This window comes from Hordeum vulgare, chromosome 1H (assembly GCF_904849725.1).
Source record: "Hordeum vulgare subsp. vulgare chromosome 1H, MorexV3_pseudomolecules_assembly, whole genome shotgun sequence".
In the NCBI taxonomy this organism is placed as follows: domain Eukaryota; kingdom Viridiplantae; phylum Streptophyta; class Magnoliopsida; order Poales; family Poaceae; genus Hordeum; species Hordeum vulgare.
In genome coordinates this window covers 368,434,521-368,448,299 of record NC_058518.1, presented here as the reverse complement: position 1 = coordinate 368,448,299, position 13,779 = coordinate 368,434,521, and the positions used below count along the sequence as shown (strand labels likewise).

At 46.7% G+C, this 13,779-nt stretch overlaps 1 protein-coding gene across 1 annotated transcript; it reads right to left on the bottom strand.

The window, feature by feature from the left end:
• Positions 1–11,804: 11,804 nt before the first annotated feature.
• Positions 11,805–13,328, bottom strand: LOC123411259 (24-methylenesterol C-methyltransferase 2-like). Its single transcript, XM_045104196.1, has one exon. It carries the CDS (start codon positions 13,197–13,199, stop codon positions 12,108–12,110), a length of 1,092 nt encoding a protein of 363 aa, XP_044960131.1. The 5' UTR covers positions 13,200–13,328; the 3' UTR covers positions 11,805–12,107.
• Between the last annotated feature and the right edge of the window lie 451 nt (positions 13,329–13,779).

Genomic DNA, 13,779 nt, shown 5'->3' with positions numbered 1-13,779 from the left:
AATAGTCTCCCATCAACGTGTCAATCTCTGGCACCAGGGATTATTCTAATTGAAGCTTATCCAAGTAAGTGTCGCAAACTCATCTCTTGCATTTACTTTTTTTGCCTCTCGTTTTCCTCTCCCCCACTTCTGAAAAACAAAAATTTACAAAAATATTTTCCTTTTTCATTCGCCCTTTTCTTTCGCTTGCTTTCTGTTCGCTTGTGTGCTTGTCTGCCTGCTAGAAACCTGTATGTCCCAACCAAAGGATTATGATGCTTACTACACAAGGTTGGAAGAGATTGAAACTAGTGTTAAAGGCTTCATGTCTAAACAGTTTGATTATAATAGTTACTTCCGTAGAGAACTAAGGGAGCAAAATTCTTTTATGGCTTTTATGAATAAAGAAGTTGATGATATGGCCAAAGAATTCCTTGCGCTAAATTCTCAGTTTGCTCGTCTTGAAAAGTTGGTAGGCCAGATTTCTGATAAACAGGCTACCTTAGTCAATAAAATGGCTGCTAAACCTGAAATATGTGATAAGAATCACGAATATCTTAAAGTGCTTTGTGTGACTCCCATCGAATCCTTGTTTTCTAGTGTCAAACCTAGTGATGATGGGGCTGGATATGAATCCACCTTGGTTGAAAAATGCCCCAATGATTTGGAGTCTATCTAGATGCTAAAAGCATTAAAAGTGGAGTAGAGGATATCAAAACTTTGAGTAGTAATGAAACTACTACTTTGGATTTCAAGGAATTCAATTATGCTAGTTACTCTTTGATTGAATGCATTTCCTTGATGCAATCCATGCTAAACTCTCCACACGCTTATAGCCAAAACAAGGCCTTTACCGATCATATCGTCGAAGCTATGATGAAATCTATTGAAGAGAAACTTGAATTGGAAGTTTCTATTCCTAGAAAACTTCATGATGAGTGGGAACCTACTATCAAAATCAAGATCAAAAACTATGAATGCAATGCTTTGTGTGATTTGGGTGCTAGTGTTTTCGCGATTCCAAACTCTTTATGTGATGTTCTAGGCTTTAATGAGATTGATGAGTGCTCTCTTCATTTGCATCTTGTGGATTCTACTATTAAGACCCCCATGGGAAGGATCAATGATGCTCTTATTATTGCAAATAGGAACTATGTACCCGTGGATTTCATTGTGCTTGATATTGATTGCAATCCTACATGTCCTATCATTCTTGGTAGACCTTTCCTAAGGACTATTGGTGCTATCATCAATATGAAGGAAGGGAATATTATATTTCTATTTCCTTTAAAGAAGGGCATGGAACATTTTCCTAGAAAGAAAATAATATTGCCTTATGAATCCATGATGAGGGCTACTTATGGTTTGAGCACCCAAAACGACGATACTTGATTCTATCACCTTATGCCTAGCTAAGGGCGTTAAACAATAGCGCTTGTTGGGAGGCAACCCAATGAATTTATATTTGCCTTTTGCTTTCTGTTTTGTTGCGTCCACACCATCATAATTATGTTGTGATTGTGTATTTTGTGTTTCTTTTTGTGTTTGAGCCAAGTAAAACCTTTATGACTAGTTTGGTGATGGTTGTTTGATCCTGCTGGAAAAAGACAGAAACTTTTCGCTCACGAAATTATTTTTCATTTTTATCCACAAAGAGCTTTTGAGTTGATTCGTTTTGCTGATGGTTGATATGCCAATTTCCCAAACTTTCGTAATTTTTCAGAATTGTTGAGATACCAGAAGTATACGAAGTATACAGATTGCTACAGACTGGTCTCTTTTTGACAAATTCTGTTTTTGTTGTGTTGATTGCTTATTTTGATGAAACAATGGATAGTATCGGGGGGTATTAGCCATGGAAAAGTGAGAATACATTAATCTAACACCAATATAAATAGAAATCAAGTTTTCTACATTACCTCAAGAGGTGGTAGTTTGTTTTCTTGTGCTAATGATATCACGAGTTTCTGTTTAAGTTTTGTGTTGTGAAGTTTTCAAGTTTTGGGTGATGTTCTCATGGACAAAGGGATAAAAAGTGGAAATAGCTCAATATTGGGGATGCCCAAGGCATCCCAAGCCAAATTCAAGGACACCAAAAAGCCTAAGCTTGGGGATGCCCCGGGAAGGCATCCCCTTTTTCGTCTTCAATCCATCGGTAACATTACTTGGAGCTATATTTTTATTCACCACATGATATGTGTTTTGCTTGGAGCGTCTTGTATCGTTGGAGTCTTTTCTTTTTGTTGTGTCACAATCATCCTTGCTGCACACCTTTTCAGAGAGACATGCACTCATCGTGAATTTGCTAGAATACTCTTTGAGCTTCGTTTATATCTTTTGAGTTAGGCAATTTAGCTCACATGTGCTTCACTTATATCTTTTGAGCTAGATAACTTTGCTCTAAGTGCTTCACTTAGATCTTTTAGAGCACGGCGGTGTCATATTTTGGAGAAATAAGAACTCTCAATCTTTACTTATATCTTTTTGAGAGTGATCTCTTTGAGTAACTTGGTAGTTGGATTATGCTATGAAAGTAGTCCCAAAGGTGATAGGTACCCAAAGAGGATACAATAAAACTTCCATCTTCATGTGCATTGATTAGAAAGAGAAGTTTGATTCCTCTCAAATAGTTTTGGGACATGGATTTGGTAATATTAAGAGTTATGTTAGTAGGGTGTTGTGAATCTAGAAATACTTGTGTTGAAGTTAGTGATTCTCGTAACATGCACGTATGGTGAACCGCTATGTTAGGAAGCCGGAGCATAATTGATCTATTGATTGTCATCCTTTGTGTTGCGGTCGGGATCGCGTGATGGTTAACACCTACCAACCCTTCCCCTAGGAGTATGCGTTTAGCACTTTGTTTTGCTTAATAATCAAAACTTTCGCAATAAGTATGTGAGTTCTTCATGACTAATATGAGTCCATGGTATAGATGCACTTTCACCTTCCACCTTTGCTAGCCTCTCTAGTGCCGCGCAACTTTCGCTAGTGCACAAACCCACCATATGCCTTCCTCAAAACAGCCACCATACCTACCTACTATGGCATTTTCATAGCCATTCCGAGATATATTGCCATGCAACTCCCACCGTTCCGTCTCATGACATGTGCCGTCACTTTCATATTGCCATTGCAGGATCGTAAGATAGCTAGCGAGATGTTTCAACGTCATACGCCAAGCTAGATAATTGCACATCCCGGTACACTGTCGGAGACATTTCCTATAGAGTCATCATTGTTCTAAGCATTGAGCTGTGAGTAAATGAAAGTGTGATGATCATCATTATTAGAGCATTGTCCCATGTGAGGAAATAAAAAAAGGCCAAAGTTGCCCACAAAAAAAAAGAGATATGGAAAGAGGCCAAAGAGCCCAAACAAAAATAGAGAGAAAAAGAGAGAAGGGACAATGCTACTATCTTTTCCAAACTTGTGCTTCATAATAGCACCATGTTCTTCATGATTGAGAGTCTCTTGTTTCGTCACCACCATATGCTAGTGGGAATCTTCATTATATAAATTGGCTTGTATATTCCAATGATGGGCTTCCTCAAAATTGCCATAGGTCTTTGTGAGCAAGCAAGTTGGATGCACACCCACTAGTTCTCCTTTTGAGCTTTCACATACCTTTAGCTCTAAGTGCATCCATTGCATGGTAATCCCTACTCTTTCACATTGATATCTATCAATGGGAATCTCCATAGCCCTTTGATACGCTGAGTCGATGTGACCATCTCCTCCTTTTTGTCTCACAACCTCCAGCACACTCTATTCCACCTATAGTGCTATATCCATGGCTCACGCTCATGTATTGCGTGAGAGTTGAAAAAGGTTTGAGAAAGTAAGAGTGCGAAAACAATTACTTGGCCAATACCAGGGTTGTGCATGATTTAAATTAGTTGTGTGGGGATGATGGAGCATAGCCAGACTATGATTTTGTAGGGATAATTTTCTTTGGCCTTGTTATTTCGAAAGTTCAGGATTACCTTGCTAGTTTTCTTGAAGTATTATTGTTTTCATGTCAATAGCAAACTATTGTTTTGAATCTTACGGATCTGAACATTCATGTCACATGAAAGAAGTTATAAAGGACAAATATGCTAGGTAGCATTCCACATCAAAAATACAGTCTTTATCACTTCCCAACTCGAGGACGAGCAGGAGTTAAGCTTGGGGATGCTTGATACGTCTCCAACGTATCTATAATTTTTTATGGCTCCATGCTATTATCTTGTCAAACTTTGGATGTTTTGTATTCCTTTTATATCTTTTTTGGGACTAACTTATTAACTCAGTGCCAAGTGCTAGTTCCTGTCTTTTCCGTGTTTTTGACCCTTTTCAGAGGAGAATATTAAACGGAGTCCAAACGGAATATTACTTCCGAAAAGATTTTTTCCAGAATAGAAGATACGCAGGGGCATGAGAACCAAGGCAGAGGCCACCAGGGGAGACCACAAGCCCCCTAGGCGCGGCTAGGGGGGCCGCGCCTAGCAATCTTGTGGGCCCCCTGTGGCTCGTCTGCCCTACTTCTTCCGTCTATAAATCCCCGAAAAATCCAAAACCACGGGAGAGATCCACGAAAATACTTTTCCGCCGCTTCAAGCTTCTGTCTCCGCAAGATCCCATCTGGGGCACGTTCTGGTGCCCTACCGGAGGGGGAATTCGGATACGGAGGGCTTCTTCATCAACACCATTGCCTCTCCGATGATGCATGAGTAGTTCACCATAGACCTTCGGGTCCATAGCTAGTAGCTAGATGGCTTCTTCTCTCTCTTGGATCTTCAATACAAAGTTCTCCATGATCTTCATGGAGATCTATCCGATGTAATCTTCTTTTGCGGTGTGTTTGTCGAGATCCGATGAATTGTGGATTTATGATCAGATTATCTATGAATCTTATTTGAGTTTCTTCTGATCTCTTATATGCATGATTTCATATCCTTGTAATTCTCTTTGACTTGTGGGTATTTTTTGACCAACTTGATCTATGATACTTGTAATGGGAGAAGTGTTTGGCTTTGGGTTCATACCGTGCGGTGACCTCACCCAGTGACAGAAGGGGTAGCGAGGCACGCATCGTGTTGTTGCCATCAAGGGTAAAAAGATGGGTTTTATATGTATTGCATGAATTTATCCCTCTACATCATGTCATTTTGCTTAAGGCGTTACTCTATTTGTCATGAACTCAATACACTAGATGCATGTTGGATAGCGGTCGATGTGTGGAGTAATAGTACTAGATGCAGAAAGTATCGGTCTACTTGTCTCGGACGTGATGCCTATATGTATGATCATTGCCTTAGATATCATCATGACTTTGCGCGGTTCTATCAATTTGTCGACAGTAATTCGTTCACCCACCGTAATATTTGCTGTTTTGAGAGAAGCCTCTAGTGAACACTATGGCCCCCGGGTCTACTTCACATCATATTTTCAGCTCCACACTTTTACTTTGTTGCACTTTCCACCTTCAGATCTCACCTTGCAATCAATCATGAAGGGAATGACAACCCCTTTGTAGCGTTGGGTGCAAGTTTGCTGTTTTTGCGCACGTACTTTGGCAACTTGGCTTGATACTCCTACTGGATTGAAACCTTGGTTCTCAAAACTGAGGGAAATACTTACTGCTACTCTGTTGCATCACCCTTTCCTCTTCAAGGGAAAAACCAACGCAAGCTCAAGAGGTAGCAGGCTCCACCTCAAATGTCTCTTTTTGGAAAGCAGGACATAACTCTGCAGCAGAAGACCAACGAAATATCAGCTGCATGTCAGTCAACGAAAAATTCTAAGACTCACTCGGTAAAGGAAACATACCAATGAGAGAATCAAGCATCTTTGCCAGGAAGTCTTTTACAAAACTTTCCAAAGCATTTCCTCTTTTCGACATCGAGTGGAGTCTTTTCGCCCATTCATCTCTTTCCTTCTTCATCTATTCATTTTCTGCCTTCAACTTCTCAAGGCCCGCAAGCTTCAATTCATCAGCTTCGGATTTCTGCTTCAGATTGGCAAGGGCCACATCCTTGTCTTCCAGCAACCTTTTCATGGCATCACACTCCAGCTTCTGTTTGTTCTTCTCATATTCCACCTGGGCGTTCTGAGACCCACTCTCACAAGCTTTCTACAAAAAACATCCGAGTGGAAAAATTATTTTCACTCTACTCAAGTATTATTCTACTTCCGAGTGGGGAAATACAAGTCATTCGACAAATAATACAAGCATTCAAATACAGACTCCTGATTATGCAAGCATTCAACAGTAGTCTCGGGGACTACACCAAGTGGGTTCACTCGACGTGACACCACTGGTCTATTACTCGACAAGGTCTGCCCTGCCGAGTCAAAAACATTATACATTCAAGTACTTCAGACTATTATCATTCAATCCCGACTAATAATAGTCTCGGGGACTACATCTAGTAGGTGCACTTAGCGTGCCCCCACTAGATTCATAACTCAACTAGATCAGCTCTGGTTGGTTTCAAACAAGCAAAAAGGAAAGTCTCTACTGATTAAGACCACTGCCAGTGCAAGCACTCGACAGCGGTCTCGGGGACTACACCCAGTGGGTTCACTCAGAGTGACCCCACTGGAATGTGAATGGAACAAAGACAATTCTAAAAAACCCAGTGGGTGAGAGTCAGAATTCAAACTTACGATCGAACTTACTCAGACGTTTTCTTCCAGCACCACGATGTTGTTGTACACAGAGACGATGGCGTCATAGGCTCCTCTTGCTTGTTGCTTTATCAGTACTGCCTGGATCATAGCATCCTTGGCAGCACCAGTCTGATCCTCAGGGACACGACGCGTGGTGTACACGGTCGCGGGAGACACCAATCCTGAAGTCGCAGCAGAAACAAATGGAACGCTCGACTGCAATCCAGTCGGAGTCGTGCTGACAACGACTGAACTAACAGGTGGAGCACTCACCACAACAATTGTCCCCATGGGCACCTCAGACACAACAGATTCCACCGCAGCAGCTGGTTGCCTTTGATCGTCATTGTCCAGCTGGATGACTTCTCTGCAGCAAGCACGGCTGACAGACAGAAACATCAGAAGTTACAGTAAAGAAATCGTGCATGCGAAAGAGTGACACGGAACGAGAAATCAACTTCATACCGAGTTGTGAGGTGGCTGCTTTCTCAGTGTCGACTTCCATGAGATCCTCGTCTCCTCGCGGCAGCGATGTGATAGAAGTAGCAGCTCTGTCAAGACAACCTGAGTCAGCCGTCAGCAACCAAAATGTTCACTCAGATAAGAGCATAAGGTCAAGCAGTTACGCAGAGGCGACTGGAACGGCAATCCTCAACCTAGGCAAGGCCTTTCGAGGCTTGAGTCCCCTGGGCTTGGACACTTTGGCGGGCTGTTCTTTTGGTTCTCTAGACGATCCTATGACACGCTTGGCAATCCTACCACTCAGCACCAAAGGTTTGCTTGGAGTTCTTGCGGGGTTGTGACGCTACTTGGTCCGGGGCTCAGGGCGAGAAGGAGACGAATCTTCCTCCTCACCGTCCTCCGACTCCTCCTCCTCCATCTCTTCGCTGTCGTCGACGTAGTCCTCACTCTCAGCACTGTCCTCCATGCTCCCCTCGTCAAGGTCGAGTGTGTTGCCATTCGGGACCGGAGAATGAAGGTTCGTCCACTCCTGCAAGATACAATCCACAAATTCGGTCGACAAGGAAATTACAAGCACTCAGTTCAAACACAACAATGTTCAACAGAGTGGAACTAACCTTGTTTGTCGGCGGATTGTCAGCTGAGAAGGGCAGGACCCTTTTTGCCCCCTTCGGGTTGTCACAAGGACCCACTATTCCGCGGATCCACTTTGCTACTGTGTCTTCACTCACTTCCTCGAGATGAGACTGAGTGGAGTCTTCGGGACCGGTGTAATGCCACATGGTGTGATCTCGAGCCTGGAGAGGCTGGATACGTCTGCCCAGGAAGGTCTCTAATAGATCCATTCCTGTCACTCCGTTGTGGACCAGACCAATCAAAGCTTTGACCAAGGGATCAACCACAGTCTTATCCTCCTTCGTCATCGCTAACGTCCTCGGAGCACCCGCTCTAGAGTAAATGGAGGGAGCCCACTCAACATGTTCGGACAAGCTACATCGTCACAATAGAACCAAGTAGACTGCCAATTGCGAACCGACTCAGGAAAGGTCATGACAGGATAGCTAATTTTGGCTTTTTTCTGAAGCCCTAAACCCCCACACAACTGGATGAAATTTGTCTTGTCATTAGTCGGGTTAACTTTCTTCACCGACTGATATCGCACAGTGAAGATGGATTTGAAGAGTCCCCAGTGAGGAGGACACCCCAGGAAACATTCACACAAGGTGATAAAACAAGAGAGGTGGGCAATAGCATTTGGTGGAAAGTGATGCAATTGCGCCCCAAAAAAGTTCAGAAAACCCCGAATAAAAGGATGGGGTGGCAGAGAGAAACCTATTTCTACATGAGTCAGAAGGAGGACCCGCTCCCCCTCTCGTGGCTGAGGCTCTGCCTCTTCACCAGGAAGGCGCCAAGATTTGTCTATCAGCATGTCATGCTCGACGAGCTCGAGGAGATCCTCCTTCCGCAAAGTGGAAGGGAGGAAATCCCCCTGGATCCAGCGCGGCGGCAGAGCTTGCATCTTTGACTTGGCGACGCCCTTCTTCTTCGCTTTCTCAAGCTTGCCAGTCTGCCCTTTCGTCATGGTGACGGCGGCGAGATTGTTCGCTTCTATGCGCGCTGGTGACTAAGGAGGAGGAAGAGCAGAGGAGAGGAAGGAGATGATGCCGTTCCAAACCCTAGTGCTGAAAGCCTTTATAACCCGCCGACTGAGTCTTTGGCAGGTGGACCCTTGACCTATCTCTTCGCGAGCCACCGCAAGATACGTGGCGGAGATTGAGGTGCAAGAATTGAGGCGACGGGATCCACTTGATAGCGATGACGTCACCATCGCGCAACGCGTGACAACCAAAATTTTCAAATGCCAGAAAATCCGGAACTGACGGGGCGATTGGTCACATCAAAAGATCATGTCAGACGCGCCGTTTCATTTTCTCACTCGGATCTTCGAGTCCACTCGGATATTTTATGACAAGCAGAATTGATCAAGGCGAATGATGAAGATTGCAATCGACATCCAATTCGGCAAAACTTTGAAGAACATTCAAATTCAGTCTGCTATACCAAGATTTGCAGTTGCACCTTCACCACTCTAACCTCGATCCATTCGGGGGATAATGATGGGGTTATAGCCCTAGGGTAGGGTCATAGGCCTGACCTATAAGTCCTACCCAAGGGCACCTCATTATTAGCTTAAGGATCACAAGATAATTACCGACTAGATTAAGACAACGTCTGATCCACTCGGTAAAGAACCACTCGGAAGGTTACCTAATACTCAACGACTCGATCCCACTCGGTAAATACCAGAAGCCAGTCGACATAAAAGACGAGAAGCCACTCCAGCGAGGCTAACGGTCAGACATCAGACTACTGTAGTTAATGTCCTTTATGGCATACGTTACCTGTAACGTATGCATTCAATCCCACTTATTACACCCTTGAAGGCTAGACACTTATGAGGGGCAGCACACTCTATATAAGCCACCCCTCCCCTCTGGCACAAGGGTTCGCATTCTGTAACATTCATATTCCACTCGACACCAAAGCTCCAAGAGCACTGAGACGTAGGGCTGTTACCTCCACCGCAGAGGGGCCTGAACTCATACAACCTTGTCGTAGCTAGGACTCTGCCCTCTACTTTCGTACCCTACACATCTACTGTCAGGCTTATATCCACGACAGTCGCCGCCTGAGCATTGTGGAAATCTAGATTTTTCTTACCTTCCAGTTTATTCAACAGCTTCACAAATGTTTGCCACTTTGGGTAGATGTCATCCGCAAGATAATATCCATAGTTGTATGTATGGTCATTTGCTACAAGCTCTACCGGTAGTAGTTCACCATTTGCACTCTTATTCATGAGTGGTGACCGATTAACAACGTTGATGTCATTCAAAGATCCACGCATTCCAAAATAAGCATGCCAAATCCAAGTCTCTTGATCGTCCACCGCTTCAAGGATTATAGTCGAACTCTTTTTATGGATGTGTAATTGCCCATGCCATGCCTTAGGACAGTCCTTCCAACTCCAATGCATGCAATCTATTGAGCCAAGCATACCTGAGAACCCACGAGCTTTGTTCATCTCCAATAGTCTTGCAACGACTTCGCCATTGAGAGATCTCAAATACTCCGGGACAAACACTTGCACAATTCCGACTGCGGAGCGCTTGACACACATGATGTCCTGACTCTCACCCATGGCTAAGTGGTTATCAACTAGATCAGCCAGAATACCGTATGCCAACACACGCAAAGCGGCTGTCACCTTTTGAAAGGTGTTATGCCCGAGTTCTCCGGCGGCATTCCCCCTCTGCTGGAAAAAACCGGTCATGGCTCGTCAATTTCTCTCCAATGCGCCTGAATAACTAGGTGCTCATCCTAAACCGGCGCCAAAAGTACGACTCGGGGTACACGGGATTATCCACAAAATAGTGCCTCATCAATCTGTTGTCGGCATCGATCTTATCCCTTCAAATTTTCTGCCGACCCATAACCGAACCACCGTGCTTTGGTTTTCTATTGATGTGCATAGCTAGGATCATTGCAAAGGTCCTCCTCCTCTTCAATATCAAATTCTTCTTCGGAAGAATCTTATGGCGAACTCATCTATAATATTGAATTTAAACTAGTCTATAAAAACTACAAAAAACATGCATCAAATTCATGTAAAAAAATATCAAGTTGAAGAAATACATACCTTGCAAGCGTTTTGTCGAACACCTTGTGGCCGCCGAGTGGCAGTGGGCGACCGAAGGCTCTTCGTCGGAGGAATGGGGCGCGCGAGGGGCGGCGGCGATTAGAGAGAGACAGAGGAAACAGACGCGGCGCGGGCATAGGCCGGGGAAGCTCCGTCGGGTCGCCGGAGCAAATGGGGTGGCGAGGGCAGGCGGCGTGCCTTGATCCGGTGATGGGTAGACGACGCGCTAGAGTCGTCGTTGTCCAGCGCGGTAGCGGGCACACGAAATATGAGACGCGCGGAGCCGTTTCGCCTCACGCACTGAACCATTTTTCCCGCGCGCGTTTTTTGCGCCTCCGCTGGAATGCCCGAAGCGGCTGCGCGCGCAATATACGTGGTTTTTTTAGCGCAAAGTTTATATAGCACGGCTGTTCGAGATGCTCTTGGCTTTACTTATAGTCACATATATGCTTTTCTCTCCAAACTCTCCCTCCCACGAGATCAAGTTGGCCGTATGACGCACACAAAGTTTGATGAAACATCTAGCATAGAAAGGAAAAAATGAGGGTTTAAAGTGAGGATCGTAGTTTTGTGACATAAAATGCGAGGGATCAAAGCATCAAGCTCGAACGGGACCACGGACGTTTAAGAGCCCAGATTTAAAATCTACCACGGCAAATTTGTGTATTATGGTTGTAGATGCTCTAAAAGTGTACAGCTTTGCACCGTCGGATGGGATTGCTTGAGATTCGGAGGACAAGGGCATATGCCATATGCCACACCGGTTTGGATCTGCTGAGTAGATTCCTACTCAGCCAGATCTCAGAGGCATCCAGATTCCAGATTCCTCCTGCACGCAGAACTATATAGTACAGAACCGCAGATCCAATCTCGGGCCAGCCGCCGGCCGCCGCTCGCCGGACGGGGAATCCAAGACCCACCGTGTCAGAACACCACGCCGGCGCACAGACACAATCACGGCAGTGAACACAACGCACTCGCAGCAAAGCCAGAATGAAGCAGACAGTGAGGTGGTGAGGGACGAGTCCTCTAATCCAATGCTTGGTTCAAGATAAACAGATCGATTCTTCCACATATTAATAAACAGGAAAAAAAAATAAAGTGGGGATTTCGGGTGATACCGACTCCCCCGGAACTAATTAACCAGCCTCAGTCTAAGAACAAGAAGAATGTCTACGAACAGAAGAATTCATTCATGCTAAGATCAAAACCAAGAGCTGCATTTCCTCGTCTGATTCCGCTCCTAGCTGCCCGCCCGTGGCAAGAGCTAGGATTCGCTGCTGCATTCTTGCGCATGTGATGCTACTGTCTACTCAGCGGCGGTGGCCGGCTTGCGGAGCAGCACCATGTGCATTGGGGTGAAGATGCCGGTCTCGCCGCCGCGGGTGAGGTGATGCGCCGTCTCGTACAGCATCTCGTGCACCTCGGAGACGCCCTTGGGCGCCACGCGCAGCAGGGTGAGCGCCCGGATCACCAGCGAGTTGCGCCAGTAGGAGAGGCGCCCCATCTTGAGCCGCGTCCACCAGGGGAGCGCCGGCGGCAGCGCCAGGTCCAGCTCCTTGACGACGTCGAAGCCGACCTCCTTGGCGACGGTGGCGATCTCGTCTTGCCGGCGCAGGCCAGGGAGGGCGTCGCCGCGCTCGATGCCGTGGATGGCCTCGACGTGCTCCGGGTCGTCGGCGCGGTACAGCGGGGTGGTGACCCACTCGTATGAGACGTAGAGCCCCCCTGGCTTGAGCACGCGGAAGACCTCGCCGTAGACGTCCTGCAGCCTGGGCGCGTGGCAGGTGGCCTCGATGGAGTAGGCGCCGTCGAAGGACGCGTCTGGGAACGGCATGGCCATGAAGTTGCCGCACACCACCTCGCATTGCTTGTCCAGGCCGGCCTTGCGGTTGTGCGAGCGGGCGCGGTTGACCTGGTACTCGTTGATAGTGATCCCGACGACGTCGGAGCCGGAGTGCGCCGCGATGGCGCGCATGGGCCCGCCGACGCCGCAGCCGACGTCCAGCAGCCGCTTCCCGGGGCGCGCCTCGAGCAGGTCGGCAACGCGCTCCTCGTGCACCCGCGTCGCCTCCCGGTGCGACCGGCCGGGCAGGGAGGGCGAGAAGTGGAACGACTGGCCCCAGCCCCACTCGTAGATGTCAGTGACGAGGTTGTAGAAGGTGTCGACGAAGGCCGGAACCTTGTCGGCGGTGGCCGCGGCGGCCGTCTCCTTGGGGCTGCGGAAGAAGGACCAGTACTGGGAATACCTGTCCCCGACCTTGTCGTCGGCGATGGATCCCATCTGGAGGTCGACGGCGCGCTTCCCCTGCACCTCCGCGGCGCCCATCACCCAGACGAACCAGTACACCAGCGCGAAACCCGCCGCCGCCAGCGTCCAGGCCATGGTGGCCGGCTCCATCTCCCCGATCTAGGGGAGGGAGGAGGAGAGAAAGGTTTGACTCGCGAGGAGAAAGCGGCTCCAGATGCGGGGAGGAGTCCTGAGATTGCGATCTGGGTCTGAGGTGGTAAATGGGAGAGAGATTTATGCCCAGCTGGATTCGAAACGGAGGACGGCAGAGGATGCCGTTGCCTGGTTCCAGATCTGGACTGTGGACTCTGCTCAGCTCGACCCGGGCCGTGTTTTGCACTCCCATCAGCTTTTGCGCACGGCTTGGACCTGGGCTGGAAGTTTGGTTCACAAGACAAAATGTGTTGTTCTTTTTCTTGTTTTGCTAGAGTGATCACAAATTCTTTCGGAATCACAAATGACTTCAGATTTTTAAGATTCAGATTTCCAGGAGCCACTAGTTAACGAGCGCTTCTTTTGGGGTCTCCTAGCATATGTACTCCCGCGCGTCGTCACTTAATGCGTTTTCAGTCATCGTCACGTGTCGCGTTCTAAGCGCTTTTATTAAATTTCGGTTTTTTCGCGAGAATAGCGTTTTGAAGGCCGAGCTCCAAGGAGGCCTTTATTTTTGAAAAAATTCAAATTCAAATTT

What these genes read in the sequence shown, in the direction of transcription:
- LOC123411259 (XM_045104196.1), bottom strand. Translation starts at nt 13,199, where the DNA reads ATGGAGCCGGCCACCATGGCCTGGACGCTGGCGGCGGCGGGTTTCGCG.